This window comes from Arachis ipaensis, chromosome B06 (assembly GCF_000816755.2).
Source record: "Arachis ipaensis cultivar K30076 chromosome B06, Araip1.1, whole genome shotgun sequence".
NCBI lineage: Eukaryota > Viridiplantae > Streptophyta > Magnoliopsida > Fabales > Fabaceae > Arachis > Arachis ipaensis.
This window is the reverse complement of record NC_029790.2, coordinates 20,165,005-20,182,753: the sequence shown is the minus strand read 5'-3', so window position 1 is coordinate 20,182,753 and position 17,749 is coordinate 20,165,005. Positions and strand designations below refer to the sequence as shown.

The 17,749-nt window shown below is 37.2% G+C and overlaps 1 protein-coding gene and 1 long non-coding RNA gene across 2 annotated transcripts; one reads left to right on the top strand and one right to left on the bottom strand.

Annotated features, from left to right (window-relative positions):
- LOC110263224 lies at window positions 920–10,465 on the top strand. Its single transcript, XR_002348477.1, has 2 exons — window positions 920–1,057; window positions 10,074–10,465. It is a non-coding gene; the product is annotated as an uncharacterized LOC110263224 (long non-coding RNA).
- LOC107646635 lies at window positions 15,743–16,564 on the bottom strand. The gene has a single exon (XM_021105466.1). It carries the CDS (start codon window positions 16,562–16,564, stop codon window positions 15,743–15,745), a length of 822 nt encoding a protein of 273 aa, XP_020961125.1.

The following is a 17,749-nucleotide window of genomic DNA, read 5'->3' as shown; positions in this document are numbered from 1 at the left end:
AACAACAAATTACACTAGGGTTTAGAATCTTACCACACCCAAGGTCCAAGAAGACAAGATTAACCTTCTTCTTCAAGAGAGTTGGGTCCTATAACATCAAAGAGCCCAAAATCTCAACATTTTTTCTCATGAAACTCGAAATCAAAGCTGGACATTCGAAGAGAAAAACGTGGCTTACCTCAAGATTGATTGTATGGGTTTTGTAGAGCTCTCCGTGGTGAACGCGTGGCCATAAACGGTGCGATAATCGGAGCTCTAGATCAAAAGTTATGGTGGTTTGAAGATCAAATGAAAGAAAGAACTTGAGAGAGTGTTCTTCCCTCCATGGCCTCCATTTCAGCGTGTTTCTTGAGTGTAGTGAGGAGAGAGAGTGCTGAAATGAGTGTATTAGATTTAGTTTAGTTGGGCCAAGGGCCCACTTTGGGTCCGGTTGGCCTGGTTTGGCCCGTTCGGTCCAATCTTGGTCCGATTTCTATAAAATTGGTACCAAAATTCTCGTCTCAATCTCTTCTATCATATTTAGCCATAAAAATCACATTTTTTGGCTTTCTAGAATAAATTCTCATTTATGGATTAATTGGCCATTAATTAACCGGGTCTTACAAAGGGAATGGGAGAAAGGTTGCTGTTGGGAGGAAGAATGAGCTCAACTCAGATGGCTCGAATACATGCAGTGAAGGGAAGTTGGGGTTAGTGGGGCACCGTTCTGGGAACAACGGCTATTCAACACGTGGCGGGGGAGGAAGAGATCGGACCCACCGATCTGTTGAAGCAATACGCACCCTCCGATTTGTCAAGAAGATTTCGGACCGTGTGATTTGTTCACATCTGATCCCACACCATGGTAAAGCACATACACTATCCATATACCGGTCCTACCCCAAGGCCCTCTCCATAATAAAAATAAAATGCGTTTTTAAAACTCCTCTTTATTTAAAAGAGTTCTACAACTTTCTCTTTCATTGTCTTCTTCGCATCCTTGCATCCTGAAGCAGCAGGTTCTTCGCCTTTCTCCAAATTTTAAGCCAACAAATCATTAATTTTCAACCAAATTTAAGTAAGAATCTCATCATTTCCTTTTTACTTTTATCACGACTATTACTTTTTATTTCTTCATGATTGTTACTCAGTCTCTCCTTTATGAATCTTACTCTTTATTTTAGATTCCAAATTATTGCTACTTTAGCATGTATTTTGATAGAATTTTTCATCTTTTGCCCACTATCATAGTAATTTTGATTAGACAAATGTAGTAGGAGGATTACTATTTTAGTTTTCCCTCATTTAAATAGTGCTAATTAATTTTTTTTGTCTTTTTTTAGTTTTCTAGAAATTGATAGAGTTCTCTTTAAATTGATAGAGTTCTCTTTAAATTTTTTTACTGAGTTTCAAAAAAATGTTTTAAAATTTTTTGGATGTGTCCCTTTCCAATTTCATCCAAATAAATAGACCATCATATGAAGTTTTGAACTTTTTGCTCTTTTCTCAATTTAGATGTCACTATTAGAGTCTTTTTCAATTTTTTTATTTTAACCATGCTTTCAACTTTTAAGATCGCCAATTTATCTCTTTTCGAGGTAGTCCAAAGAGAACCTTTTTTAACCTTTTTGAGAAATTCTATCATGAATTTAAAGAAAAATATTCTAAGTGTTAGAAACAAGAGAATAATCTGAAAAGTGTATTATTAAGTGAGTTGAAAGGTACAATACATAGGAGTATATATAAGTGCTAGAAGAATCAAAGTAATAAAAGCATACAATCCTATAATTAATATACAGATATTCTATATAAATATAAATGATACTAATTGATCTAAATTGATTCTAATTTATTCTTTAACATTTCTCCTCAAACTCAAGTGGGAGCTACCATCTTGAGTTTGGATACTAGAGTTCGGAAACGAGTAGGATGATGAGCCTTCGCGAAGATATCAGCAGTCTAATCCAGAGTTCCAACAGTGACGAGGCAAACAGTGACAATCAATCTCAATGTGTTTGGCGTGTTCATGAAACACGTCATTATGCGCAATCTGAATAGCACTGCGATTGTCACAAAAAACATCGGTTGGGGATGACTGAAGAGCACCCAAATCTGCAAGAAGCCAACGAATTGAGACAACCTCAGCAGTGGTGTTAGCAAGAGCACAATATTTAGCTTCTGTGCTTGATCGAGCAGTGAACGTTTGCTTCTTAACTCGCCAATTAATGAGACCATCGCCAAGAAACAAACAATAACCAGTAGTAGAACGATGATCAGTGGGATCATCAGCCCAATCAGCATCTGAGTATGCCTGAAGGGACAAAGATAAATGAGAAGAAAAATAAAGGCCATGAAATAGGGTGCCTTTGATGTAGCGAAGAATGCAAAGAACTGTCGCATAGTGAGTAGTACGAGGAGCTGACAAGAACTAGCTAAGTACATAAACTGGATAGGCGACGTCTGGTCGGGTGACAGTCAAGTAGACGAGATCTCCAACTAACTGTCGATAAAGAGTATGATTATCCAAAATAGTGTCATCCATAGAGGTAAATAGAACATTAGGCTCAAGGGGAGTAGACTCAGTGCGACTATCTGTAATCCCGGCACGAGCAAGAAGATCTGAAGCATACTTAGCTTGAGAGAGATAGATGCCATCATCTGTGGATATGATCTCGAGACCAAGAAAATAACTGAGAGAACCAAGATCTTTCATCTCAAAAGTACGATGAAGGGAGGCTTTGAGATCAGAGATATTATCAACATCATCTCCAGTAATAATCATGTCATCAACATACAAAAGCAGAAGAACAACTCCACATTCACTTTTACGAATAAAAAGAGCATTCTCATGAAGGCTGCAAGTGAAATCGAGATTGTATATAGTGGTGCTGAACTTGTCAAATCATTCACGAGGAGCTTGCTTAAGACCATAAAGTGCCTTACGAAGGAGAAAGACTTTGCTAGAAGGATAAGAATAACCCGGAGGTGGTTTCATATAGACCTTCTTTTTCAAATCTCCATTAAAAAATTCATTCTTCACGTCCATCTTACTAAGAGACCATTTTTTGACCGCAGCAATGGTAAGAAGAGCTCGAACATATGTGAGACGAGCAACAGGAGCAAAAGTCTCTTAATAATCAATACCATACTCTTGCGTACAACCTTGAGCAACCAATCGTTCCTTATAACGATCAATAAAGCCATCAGAGCGAGTCTTGATCTTATATATCCATCGACTGCCCACAACTTCCTGATTAGAAGGAAGATCAACCAAATTCCAAGTGTGTGCTTTTTCAAGTGCTTGTATTTCTTCCTGCATTCTTTGTTGCCAATTTGGATTTGTGGAGGCTTCTCTGAATGACTTAGGTTCATGTTGATGAAGAATAGTAGAAAAATAATGATAATCAAGAAGATGAGGAGGTAGATTTCTTACCCTAGAAGAATGAGTAGAAGGAGGAAGCATGACGGTAGGAGCAAGATCGTCGTTTGGTCTGGAGTCATCGGGAGATGGAGAAGGCAGAAGAGTAGGAGGCTGTAGAGGGTGACTCGAGATAGAACATTTAGAATCATCACTAGGAAAAAGATCAACATTGGGATTAGTGAAAAAAGGTGACTGAGTAGGAGGAATGGACTCAAAGGAGAAGAACCGAGAAAACATGTGATGCTCCCAAAAGACAACATGACGAGATATACGAATACTTCTAGAGAGAGGATCCAACAACAATAACCCTTGTGTTCAGTGCCATAACCAAGGAAACAACACATGCGAGCCTGAGGTTCAAGTTTACTATGTTCATGAGGCTGAAAAAGAATAAAATAGACACAACAAAAAATTTGAAGAGAACTATAGTTTGGAGAGGTATGATAAAGACGCTCAAAGGGAGTAAAATTACCAAAACAGAAGAAGGAAGTCTATTGATAACATGAACAACAGTAAGAATAGCTTCACCCTAAGTATGCTTCGGACACGAAGAAGAAAGAATCATTTCACGAACAGAGTCAAGAATGTGACAGTGTTTACGTTCAGCTCGTCCATTTTGTTGAGACGTACCAAGGCAAGAAAACTCAGACAAAGTACCCTGTTCTACAAGAAAAGTTAAAAGTTTGAAATCACGCTATTCCATAGCATTATCACGTCGAAAAACCTTAATGACCTTGGAAAATTGAGTTTTAATCATAGTGGCAAAGTTAATATAAATCTGAGATAACTCATGGTGATTAGTCATCAAATAAATCCAAGTAAAGCGTAAATAATCATCAATGAAAATGATAAAGTATCGAGCTCCTCCCATTGAAGCGATAAGAGCGGGGCTCCAAACATCAGAGTGGATAAGATCAAAAGGAGAGCAAGCAAGAAAGGAATTATTATGAAAAGATAAAGCAGGTTGTTTGGCTGTTTGACAAGAAATATAATTAAAAAGCTCATTATTAACCTGATCCAAAATACCCTGAGACACAAGAGGACGCAATTTTTCCAAGGAGCTGTGGACAAGACATTTATTCCATAAGGAAAGGGTAGATGGAGAAAAAGCAGCACATATATTTGACATAGAAGGAATATGAAGATTCTCGAGTTCAAACAACTTTTCGACCTTACGTCCAGTCCCGATGATATGTCCCGTAGGATGATCCTATACATGACAACCAGAAATAGAAAAATTGACATCAAAATCGATATCAACAAGTTGACCAATAGAAATAAGATTAAAGTTTAATATGGGAATCGCGTGCAAGAGGGAACCATTAGCAGTATTGCAAAAGGTCCATTTGTAGTGGTAGACAAAGACGAGAAAAGATGACGCAAAGGAGACATGTGATTAAAGCCACCGGAGTCAAAATACCATTTAGAATTACCTAGAGGAGTCGAAAAAGTAGCAGGAGTATTACCAGAAAGGGAGAGAAGATGCTTAAGAAGAGACACAATATCAGATAAAGAGATAGGAGACAGGTTGAAAGGAGCAGATGTGGTAGATTTAGTAGTAGCAGCAACAGGAGAAGTAGACAAATTCTTGAGGTGATAAGGACATGGTGGACGAGTAGGACAGGTAGTAATTAAATGTCCCGAGAGCTTGCAATAATGGCAGAACAGTTGTGGACAATTGTAGCTAATGTGACCTTTCTGTTGGTATGTGCGACATTCAACAGAAGGATAGTTCGAGAAGATGTGCCCAGAACAATTACAGTGACGACAGAATTTACCCTTTCTGTCTGTGGCAGCAAAAACATCTGAGTTTTCCATAATAATAGATACAAAGATCAAAGAAAGAAGAGAAAAATGAAAATTCGTGGCCAAAAACAAGAAAACAAACGATAAAATCGGAAAGATCTCATCAAATAACCTTAGAGAGGCCCCACTGTCTGACACATCACTGCCACGTCAGATTTCACATCAGCAAGAAAGGTGACACATGGCGACGGCTGAGTGGAGAAGGGAAGCCACGTCAATGCTGAGTCAACATCGGCAGCGCGCGGGTCGCGAAGTGGTTCGAGTCAGGTCGGTGTGGGCATGGTTGCTGGAGGCGCTACTTCTGTGACACGTGGCGTGCTCTGGACTATTTGATCATTGCTGAAGATCGAACGGTGCTGGAGATGTCTAGAGAAGAAAAATGATGGAAGTAGACATCGAGCTTGCGGCGGCGCGTCTGGCTGTTTCCAGTGACGAGGCTGGTCTCGTTGAACTCGTGACGATGAGACGAAGACAGTGGTAATGGTGGTGACAAACCAAAGCGTCGAAAAATGATCGAAAAAAGAGACCAAAGAACACTTCCGGGAGAGAAAAATAAAGGGGCTATGAACGAATTTTTTATAGAAAAAAAAGAACCTATGCTCTTGATACCATGTTAGAAATAAGAGAGTAATCTGAAAAGTGTATTATTGAGTGAGTTCAAAGATACAATACATAGGAGTATATATAGGTGCTAGAAAAATCAAAGTAATAAAAGCATACAATCCTACAATTAATATACAGATATTCTAAATAGATATAAATGATACTAATTGATCTAAATTGTTTCTAATTTATTCTCTAACATTAAGATTGAAAGAGTCGAAGATACTACACTTTTTTTATGACCTTAGAAGATAAAAAAAGGTATAACCTTTATTGAAATTTCAATGTTTTCTCACCTAAGATTCAATTGTATGGGTAAATGCTTTCGATCTTACTAGCATCCATATGCTTTTAGAGTTGTGAAATGAGCGCCCCTCTCAATTTAAGAGATAACTTAACTGATGAGAATGTTGCTTGCAACACCATTGGTAAATTTTAAATTATACATTTTATTATCTCCCAACTTGATGAGAGTATACGCATGATGCATGCGTACGCGAGAATGCCCAGTTTTCAACACATGCGTACGCGATGATGTGAATGCGTACGCGAACCTTCCTCTCTGTTTTGGACAATCGCATACGCGAGAGGTGCTTGCGTATGCGAGTATGGCAGAATTACATCCATGTGTACGCATGGGGTGGCATAACCACTCTGTTTTGGAAAAGTTGTATTTTGTGATTTAAACATGTTTTCTAGCTTCTAAACCTTTATAGATACCTTCTAAAGTCCCAAAAATTAGTTCCTAATCATAGGGAAAGGGGTAAATCTAAAGAGGATAGTAACTTGGTAGCGAAAGAAGATGGTGAAGTGATAATTTATGATTGAAAAGTATGGAAATATTGAATGTGGTATAAGATTGAATCTGATTGAGAAAGAGACCTTGGGTAAGAGGCAATGGTGTTGTCCACCTGTTCCGGGTAAGAGATGAGATATCTGAGCAGTGGCAGTAGTAGTGGTTTGTTCCACTTGCTCCGGGTCAGTGATTGAGACCCCTAGGTAGTAGCAGCAGTAGTGGTTCATTCCACTTGCTCTGAGTTGAGTTCGTAAACACCCATCTGGACAGTACGCAGTAGTAGTGGGTTAATCTACTTGCTTTGGGTCAAGCGGATAGTATGCGATGGGTTGTGGCTCAGACCCATTTGCTCCATGAAGTGGTGTTTCTGTCCAGGGTTAGCTGCTAGGACATGTCAGGTTTGGCTATATAACCGACAGATGATATCATCAGCTATAGGACAGGCATACATCATATGCATTTGTATGTTTTGCTTGAGTGTATATTACTTTGGTTTACCTGTTTGATTAGCCATGCTTATCTGCTAATTGTCCTATTTACTGTAATTGCATCCTATTTATGTTTTATTTGCTTGTCTTGTTTGTCTTTACAACTAAGAGATCCCTCATCCTGGCGGAGGTGACGCTGAAGGTAGTTCCATCGGTATTTCAAAGGGCCGTAGGAGATAGAAAGTGAATAGGAGAGTTAAAATTAGACCTAGAACTTGAATACATTAGATAACTTACCTAATTTATGGTTTAGTTTACTTCCTTAAGTTTAATTCTGAGTGTTGGAGTTCTAGGAATGCCTCTCATTTTTCCGAGACCTTATACATTATCTATGTTGGCACCTCTACCATACTGAGAACCTTCGGTTCTCATTCCATACATATATTATTATTTTTCAGATACAGGTCGGGAGGCACCGCACTGACCATTCTAGAGACCTTCTGAAAGCGAAGAGCTATATTTTAGGTTTAGCATTATGTTTCTGCTTGTATATATATATGTACATAGTTGTTCTCCGTATTTTATATTTCGAAGTTTGTCCCTCTTAGAGGTTGATATGAAGAAGTAGGTGTTCATTCTGTAGTTCAGGATGTATTTTGGATGGTGTATATATATACTCCAGTCGGCCTTAGGTTTGCAGGTCGAGCCTGGAGCTTATTATTTGTATCTTTGGAACTCTGATCTTATATATATTATCCTTTTCATTCAATCTTATCTACCTTTTTACATTGACCTGATCGTGAGTGATGGGCTTTTCTGTTAGTGTTTTTGTTCAACTTCTTTTTCAAGACTCCCAGTTACAATTTCTTTCAACTATATTATATAAGTATTTTTATTTTTAGAGGTTGTAGTGCCCCGACAACTCTGATTTACGTCCTAGGCATAAAGCTCTGTGTGGTAGAGTATTACACTGGCTACCTTCAATAACACGTCAGCTTGTGTCTTCTGTTTCCTATGCACATGTTTAATGCAAAAAGAATCAAAGTATGAAATTTCATTTTGTACCTTTTTCAAGTACAACTGTAGTATGGATCCCTGACTTGATATTCGTCATTTACTTGAGATGTTATAATTTATGAATCACTAAACACAGTGATTTTTGTTGCACCGACATCACAAGTTAATGCTAACCCTACAAGCAAAATCTCATACTCAACTTGATTATTAGAAATGGGAAAGTCAAATCTTATGGAGGTTTCAATCACCATGTCTTCTCATTTAGTTAGGATGAGACCGGTGCCTCCATTTTTAACATTAGAGGCTCCATCTACAAAAACTTCTCATCTCGGTACCTTGTCACCCGGATGAGTCATTTCAGCCAGAAAATCTACCATCGCTTAGGACTTAATGACAGAGCGTGGTTCGTATTATATGTCAAACTAAGATAGCTCTACAGACCAACTCACCATACGAACTACTAAGTATGGATTTTGCAAAACCTTTTTAATCGATTGGTCGGTTCGTACGATTATTAAATAATTTTGAAAGTACTGGCATAACCGACACGCTTATGTGAGTAATGCAAAGGCTAACTTTTCTAACTTTGAATATTTTAACTCAGGTCCTTGAAGGACATTGCTAATAAAATATAAAGGTCGTTGTTTTTTACTTTCGTCCTCTAGAATTAGAGCTAAAGCCATAGTTTCCTTAGTCACAAATAAATATAAATATAAGGGTTTTTTAGGTTCCAATTTTGCTAGAACTAGAGGAGATGAAAACAAATATTTAAAATACTTAAAAGCAGTCTCACACTCTTCTATCCATATAAAATCTACTCTTTTGCTCATTAAATTGAAAAACGGCTTTGCTTTTTTAGCAGAAGATTCCAAATATTTAGACCAAGCGACTAATTGACCTGTTAAGAGGTTCTAAGGACTCGACATATTTAGAATAGCTTGGCACTTTTCAGGGTTAGCTTTAATACCCATTTGAGTTACCATGAAATTCAAAAATTTATCTCCCCAAACTCCGAAAGCACATTTAGCTGGATTCAACCTCATCTGATGAAGTCAAAGACAATTAAAAATTTCTTGTAAATCAACAATCAAATCAGAATCTTCTTTAGTCTTTATCAACATGTCGTCAATATAAACTTCTATATTTTTTCAATTTGTTGCTTGAATACTTTAGCCATCAGTCTCTGGTAAGTGGTTCCTGCATTTTTCAAACTAAATGGCATTACAGTATAACAATATATCCCTTCTGGGGTAATGAAACCTGTTTTTTCTTCATCAGACTGATGCATATGTATTTGATTGTACCCATTATAAGAATCTAAAAAACTTAATATCCGATATCCCGATACTGAATCAATCATGTTATCAATGTTAGGCAATGGGAAGCAATCTTTTGGGTAGGCTTTATTTAGATAAGTGTAATCAACACACATATGCCACTTTTCATTGAATTTTTTTACTAATACAACATTAGACAACCATGTAGAATAGGTTAGCTCTCTAATAAAACTAGCATGCATTAACCCTTGAACTTGCTCCTTAACTTCGGCAACTCGGTCAGGTGATGTCTTTCGACATTATTGCGTAGCCAGCTTAAACGCTGAGTTAATGGCAAGTTGGTAGGACATGAATGTGGGATCAAATCTGGATATATCGGAGGGTTCCTATGCAAACAAATTCACATTACCTCTTAATAAGTTCTGAAGTTCCAATTTCAAAAGATGAGGCAAGTCTTTGTTAATCATGGTGTATTTTTCTACAACATCTCTAATTTAAAATTTCTGTAAATTTTTATTGGGTTCTAGTCTCAGTTTCTCTTGAACTCGTGAGTCCAAGTCCACTAAGAATATTCCAGTAGAATCTTTAAATTTATCCTTTAAGGTCAAACTTGTTTTGTTGCACTTTATAACAGCTATCCAATCTCCTCGAATAGTGGCTACCCGACCTTTGGAGGTCAGGAGCTTCATCACTGAAAGCTTAGTTAAAATAAACTCATATGAATCATTTATTGTCTTCTTTCCAAGGATCACATTGTAAGCGGTTGAATTCTTTAGGACGATAAACTCAGCATGCACTACTCGAACATCAACACCTCCCACAGTAAAAAAGAGATCAATCTTCCCATCATGCTTAATGAAGTGATCTCCTAAACCCACTACCCCAGGAAGGTATGGCTTCAGATGTTGATCCTTCAATCCTAATGCATCATAAGCATTAACCATGATTCTTTTCACTATTTTATTTTCCAATTTTGCAGTAATTACCAACGGCTCATCATCATCATATGTGACATATTGGATCTTTACTTTGAATGATAAAGGTTATTCTTTTTTTCCCTCTTTCTGTTCTTGGTTTCAGATCTTGAATTCGATTTTTTTTTCCTTCAATTTTGAGTTCAAGCAACATAAAAAATTAGGTTCTTGTTATTTTTAACTCGTTAAGTTGATTGTAAAACTTGCTACATTAAGTTGTTTGGGGGCAAGAAGGGAGGGGGAGGGGGACACTGCAGATTAGTTTTGACTTTTGAGCATGTCATTGAAGCCGGTTAAGATTATTTGAAATTTTTGTATATGAGAGCATTGAGTGTTAAACTTATAATAATTATCTAATGTAATTGTGTGATTAGTGACATTTAGACAATAGATTTTCAATCATTCCTGGGGAGGAATCCTGGAATTTAATTGTGTTGCACTGAATTTATATTATGAATGTGAAGGCTGACTTAGATTAAATGGTGAAATATGTGATTACCCATTGTTTTCTATAAAGTGAGGTTTTTTGTTATTTTTTTTATTAAAATAGAATATCACTAAAATATTTATTTCTTTTGCTAGCAGGAGGATGTGATGTGAAGAAAATATTATCTTTGATAGAAATATGAGATGGGTTGGGTCTCATATACACTTTAACTATCTAAATATAATATTTTGCTCTCTTCTGTATTTTTATTAAGAGACTTTACCGGGTATTACATGTAATGGATATAATATAATATAATATATTTTGATTTGTACTGTTTGAACTAAAAACATATCTAACTTACAATATAAATTTTATGATTTAGATTACTTGAATTTGTATTTTTTAGACTTATTTTGTGATTATCATAATTTTGGAATATGATTATACTTAAAAAAAATAAATCTCATAAAATAGAGTAAGCTATGTTCACTCTAAAACCATGACCATAAATTAAGCTATGGTCACAGTTTTAAAATAGGGTGACCATAGATGAGGCTATGGTCACACTAAAATCGTGACCATAGATTAGGCTATGGTCACGGTTTTACAAAAGGGTGACCACAGAGTAAGCTATGGTCACGATTTTAAAATAGGGTGACCATAGATAAGCTATAGTCATGGTTTAAAATAGGGATGACCATAGATAAATTATGGTCATAGTTTTAAAATATGGTGGTCATAGATAAGCTATGGTCACACAAAAACCATGATCATAGATTAGGCTATGGTCATAGTTTTACAAAAAGGTGACCATAAATAAATTATGGTCACGAAAGATTAGACTATGGTCATCACGGTTTAAAATAGGGGTAACCATAGATAAGATATGGTCACGGTTTTAAATTAGGATGACCATAGATAAGCTATAATCATGCTAAAACCGTGACCATAGATTAAGCTATGGTCACGCTAAAACCAAGACCATAAATTGTCATGGTAAAAAAAATATAGTCTAAAGTGTCAGAATTTAAACATTGCAACTATGACTATAGATAAAAAAAATCGTGACTATAGATCTATGACCACGCCAGAATAGGTCACGGTTAAAAATCGTGACCATAAATAAAAAATTGTGACCATAAATCTATAATTAACTTTTTTACTAATTATTGTCATATTTTTTTACCGTGATCATAGGCTATTTTTTTTATGCATGAATAATATATATAGTACAAATATATGTTCACATATACTGCATGGTTTCCTATAAATTTAAATAGCCAAACTATTGCATAAGTGAATTGCGATCACAAATACCACATGAAAAGTAAACAAAAACTTACATGATCAAAATGCATATATTCACAAAAAGAAAAGCACTAACATAAAAACTAACAACCATTGTTATATCTTTAAAAAAATTTTAATCATTATAAAGATGAGCTTCAACAATTGTTGTGCATTGCTTTCAAATTTCTAATTAGTGTGTTTCATATAAAAATAAGAATGGCATACAGATAAAAATTTATAATAGACTAACTATACATATATATATTTATTAAAAGACAATCCTAAAATGAAAATATATTCATTACTAACTAACAACATAAAAAAAAAGATTATACACGCCAAATGAAATAAAAATGTAAATCTTATGTGTATGGATATTAGAAAAATAAAATTCGAATATAAAAATTCTAATATAAATATGATGAAAGATAGTAATAATAATGTCAATAAACTTAAAAAAAATTGACATAACTAATAATGAAATCAACAAATATTCTGCAATATATCCCTATACACAACATTTAAAGTACAACAATTCTTAAAGAAATTGTTACTCTTTATTAGTAGTTTCAACTTTTTTTTTTACTTTATCTTAAACATAACAACGTACAAAATTGGTCATGGATAAAAATAGGTTTAGATAAGTTTAAATTAACTATACTTAGAGTTTACTTTTGAAATTTATTTATGATCATTGTAAATGATATTATCAACGAAAATTGTCTACGTTAAAATCTGAATGGAAGTGTGTCATTATTGGAAGTGGTACCCTTCCACGATTTATAAAGAGAATGTTTTGGGCATAAACCGTGGTACCCTCCCACGATTTATGATTAAGTCTATATGTACATAATCTGCGAGACCTATTGACGGATTTCATTGTTGGAGTTAAAGTTTTTGGTGGTGAGGAGTTGAGAGAGAATCCGGGACCATCAAGAAGACTCTGGTGCGGTGGGGCCATGGAGGATGAAGTTCGCATGTACCGATTGAATGGCGTTGCGCATGTGGCTGGAAACATCGACCACTAGGTTAGTTTTTAATATGCTAAAATTTTGTCAGTAAGTAGTCAATTTTGTTGTTAATTTATTTTGTAAATTGTTACTTGGGCTCAGTGTAATTCCTAAGTAATTTATTTAGTGATTTGTACGTTAAATTTTGATTAGTATTAAATTGTTCTTTTCGCTAATCTACCTTATTTCTTTAGAGAACCAAGTTTGTTGGAAAATAATTTTCTGTGAATCAATTTTTTCGTTGGTGAGCCATAACTTTTAAAAATTGATTTTTTGAGCATTAATATTTTTTTGTGAACCTTTTTTTTTTATAATTTGCTATGTGTCGAATTAAATTTTTTTGTTAAAGAGCCATATTTTCTTAAAATTAGATTTTTTGCGAATTAATTTCTCTGTTAGTGAACCATAATTTCTTATAATTTGATATGCGTCGAATTAATTTTTTTTAATGAGTCGTATATTTTTAAAATTTCGCGAGTGTCGAAATAATGTTGTGTTCCACATGTTCCAGCCGACTAGGGTTATTTCCTGTGTAAGGAGACAATAGAATATGCCTCTGCATGTACGAATTATACTGTATTTGAAAACTACGGGTTTGTATCACTTGGCTAGGCTGAACAGTCAGTGGTTCTGGGTTGATGAGGCTCTACTTAGCGCATTCATTTAGAGGTGGCATCTTGAGATGCACACCTTTCACATACTGTTTGGAGAGTGCACTATCACTTTACAGGATGTGGCATATCAGCCGGATTTGCCCATTGATGGAGAGGCCGTTAGTGGGTGCCTCACTGATTTTGAGCATCTGATGGACAACGGAAGACTTGCATGGGAGTGGTTTCAGGAATTGTTTGGCGAGCTACTGCCGCCGAATAAAGTCAAGCAGATGACGGTTCACTTCACATGGTTCTATGGGAGGTTTTGGGTTCTCCCAGTAGATGCGAGTGAGGAGACAGTGCGTATATACGTGTGTGCTTATATTATGATGTTGTTGTCGTCTTAACTGTTTGGTGACAAGAACACGAACCCGGTTCACCTTCATTGGTTGCCATTTCTGGCATCGATGGATGACTTGGAAAGATATAGCTGGGGTTCGGCTGCACTTGCTTGGTTGTATAGATGTATGTGTTAGGCGACAAACAGAAACATTGTTAACTTGGCCGGACCACTTCAGCTACTACAATCTTGGATTTTCTGGAGGTTTCCCACTCTCAGACCTAGTGGTTTTGAAGTGTTTGGATTTTCGCTGGCCTCCAGGTATTGATTATTGTTTTGTGCGGATTACATGTGTATTTTGATGTGGCACCGGGTTTCACTTGCTTGGTGGTTTTGACATTGATGACGATGATACCATCGAGAATTCGGATTAGCATTTAGTTGTGTAGCCATTTGGTAGTACTTATATTTCAAGATATTTGTGGTATGCATATTTAGGGTATTACATATGCCAGTCCTATTATAATGTGCTATTTATATATGTGTTACGTATGTTGTATGATATTTACTTTTGAACCCCTTTATAACAAATTTTTTAAATATGTTATGAATCCATCATCGGTAAAAAGCTAAAACATAAACAACATCGTATATCAATTTATGCATGAAATGAAACATAACACATTTGACGTTAACGATGGTTTTAAACAAGTACAATAAAGTTAACCAACTTCTAATATTGAATGACTTAAACATACATAATACAATGAACTCAAAGACAACAAAAAAAATCATGACATCTAAGAATCCCTGGCAGCAGTATATCCTCGCTGGTCACAGTTCCTCCGCGTATGACCGGGCTGACAGCAGAGCCCACAGCGCTTTGGTTGGTTTGGAGCTGTTTGATCCATGCTACCCCAGATTCTGGTTGACTTTGGTCGTCCATCTCTTGCGCACCTCATGTTAGGGTCTAGAATGACAGTCAGACCAGCATATGGCGGCTAGAGTCCTTCGGGGATAGGGGACACAAACTCTTCCTTGTACACGTTGAACACCTCAGTCATACAATAGACATCATGAACATATGAGGCCCAATTCAGCCGTGAGTGAGCGCAACATGCTATGGCATGACAACATGGGTAATGCAGAGCCTGAAAGTAGTCACTGTGTGATCCCTAAGAGAAACTCGATAGCTACCAAGGGAGAAGTTACCAGTGGCCGTCATCTCAGCCATGGTATACTCGGACTGGTGCCTGTTGTATAAAGTGACGGTGAAGCATCTCGAGTTTCTCATGTTCTGCTCTATTACTTTCACCAACGCTTGACAAAATTCATGCCCAGTCCCCATTTGTGCCTCAACCATTTGTCCTTGGACCACGAATAGCTCAGCAAGCCTTCTGTAAGTGGACTTAACCAACGAAGTTATCGGGAGGTTCCTTGTCCCCTTTAACATAGAATTCACACATTTACTAATATTGGGTCCACTTGTCATATTCTATCCGATTGACCTAATCACACATAGCCGGATTCTCAGTCTGCATAATGTCAAACCAATAATCAAACTCTGCTTTGGTCTTCGCATAGGCAGCATTCACCAACATTCTTCTCACGTCTTGACCTTTGAAGGTCAAGCTAAAATTTGCCGTCACATGACGAATACAGAACGCTCGAAAAGCACGTGGAGGTAGCTAACCACCATTGGGTGCCTCAAGGGCAGCTTTGATGCCATTATGCCTGTCAGAGATAATAAGGATACCTTCCTGTGGCGTCACATGCTGTCATAGGTTGGACAAGAAAAAGGACCATGACTCCGCATTTTCTCTCTCCACAAGTGCAAACGCTATCGGCAAGATGTTTGAGTTCCCATCTTGCACTATAGCCAGCAGTAAGGTACCACCATACTTGCCATACAAGTGGGTATCGTCAATGCTCACGAGGGGCTTGCAATGTCGAAAGGCCTCAATGCAGGGTAGAAATGTCCAGAAAAGACGATGAAAGTAGACTGTCGACTCATCGACCTGATCCCCAAGATGAATTGGAGAAGTCTTCAACACTGTAACCGTGCCGGCCATGGTGGACTGGACGCCTAGCATCCAACGTGGCAACTCGGCATACGACTCTTCCCAATTCTCGTATATCTGTGCAATTGCCTTCTGCTTTTCCATCCAAACCTTCTTGTAACTAGGCCTGAATCCATAATTGGCTTCCGTTGCTTCCTGCAAGACCTTAATCGTAACCGCAGCATCCGCCCTAACCAATGAATAGATCCTCGCACAGATAACATAGTAATCAAGCTGCCGATGGTCACTCGAAATGGAGGTGGCCAAGCAAGTGTGCGGACCGTTGTACCTCCTCACCTCCCAAGTTCCCTTTCGCGCATGAAGCGAGATGCGAATCAACCAACTACAACCTTTGTCGAACTCCTTGCATTTCCTATGATACTTCAGATGATCCGACTCTAACACCCTGTACTCAATACCTTGACGGATGCTATAATCCTTCACACTCAAAACAACTTCCTCTTTATTCTGGAATGATTGCCTAATCTGAAATTCTGTAGAACTCCCAACGGCAGCATCTCCGTCTGACTGTTGCCCCATAGCCTCCAAGTTTAGAGTGGAGAAGTGCATAGGATACTGTTGTGTGCCAAAACTTAAAAGGCCATACTGTGTATGTGGATTGGCACCTGTATCATCATCGCTGTCTCCAATTATATCAACAGGCTCCTACTCTGAGTCATCGTCCTGCATTGCATTCTCAACTCGATCAGGTTCTCCGACCCCTACAACATCAGGAATAGTGCCAGCACCGTTATCCACCTCATATGTCTGCTGTCGGACCCCACGACTCTCGAATGGTACAGAACCAACTGCCTCCGTACGGTCTAAATCAGCCGCAAAGGAAGGAGATGCAACATACGGAACAGTTGGTGCGGCCGGAGCCATCGAACTAGAGGCACCGCCCATGGCAGTCGAGTGAGGAACCGGAGCTGATGCCCCAGAACTATCGACACCGACCTCCAACTTCGCATACAGCTCGTGTATTCTCACCTCTGGAAAACTCCTAAGACAATGAAACAGAACCCGAATATCTTCATCGGCCGCTATCACAAACATGTCATACTTAACATCGGTTGACACAACTGCGATGGGAATCTTATAAAATAATTTCTTCACCCACTTGCTCCCAAGTACCGTAAGCTTTGACAATATGCTGTTCTTTAGATCTAACAAGGTACTTGATAAACTGATAAATATACTCAACAGTTCTCTATATCAGTGAACTTCACACCGTATTTCTTGCTTCTTTGAATTTTTCTAGAGCAATGTACTAGCATCAGAAAACTCTCATCCTCACTTGCCATTGTGAAAATGCTCCTGTTCAACACAATGAGATTCACCGTGTATATATAGAATTTTCACTGAACATAAACCGTGCTAGAGTACCAAGGTTTATGTATAAAAATCTCCACTTCATAAACCGTGGCAGGGTTCCACGATTTATGTATAATTTTCTTTGTTCATAAACCGTGGTAGAATACCACCGTTTATGGTATAATTTTAAAACGTGGTAGGGTTCCACGAATTACATAAAACAGTAATAGGACACAAAAGTAAACAATTCTCAATTGTTGCAATTGGATAAACATTTTCTCCATTTATTTCATTTAGGTAAATTGCCCTAGTCTGATTAAATTCAATTTTAATTATTTTGAATATTAGTTTTGAAGTTGCAGAATTCGAATCAATTCGATTATCTAATTAGTTTAATTTTAATTAAAATAA

Excerpts from the sequence above, each read along its gene's own strand:
- LOC107646635 (XM_021105466.1), bottom strand. The coding sequence starts at position 16,564 with ATGGGGCAACAGTCAGACGGAGATGCTGCCGTTGGGAGTTCTACAGAA.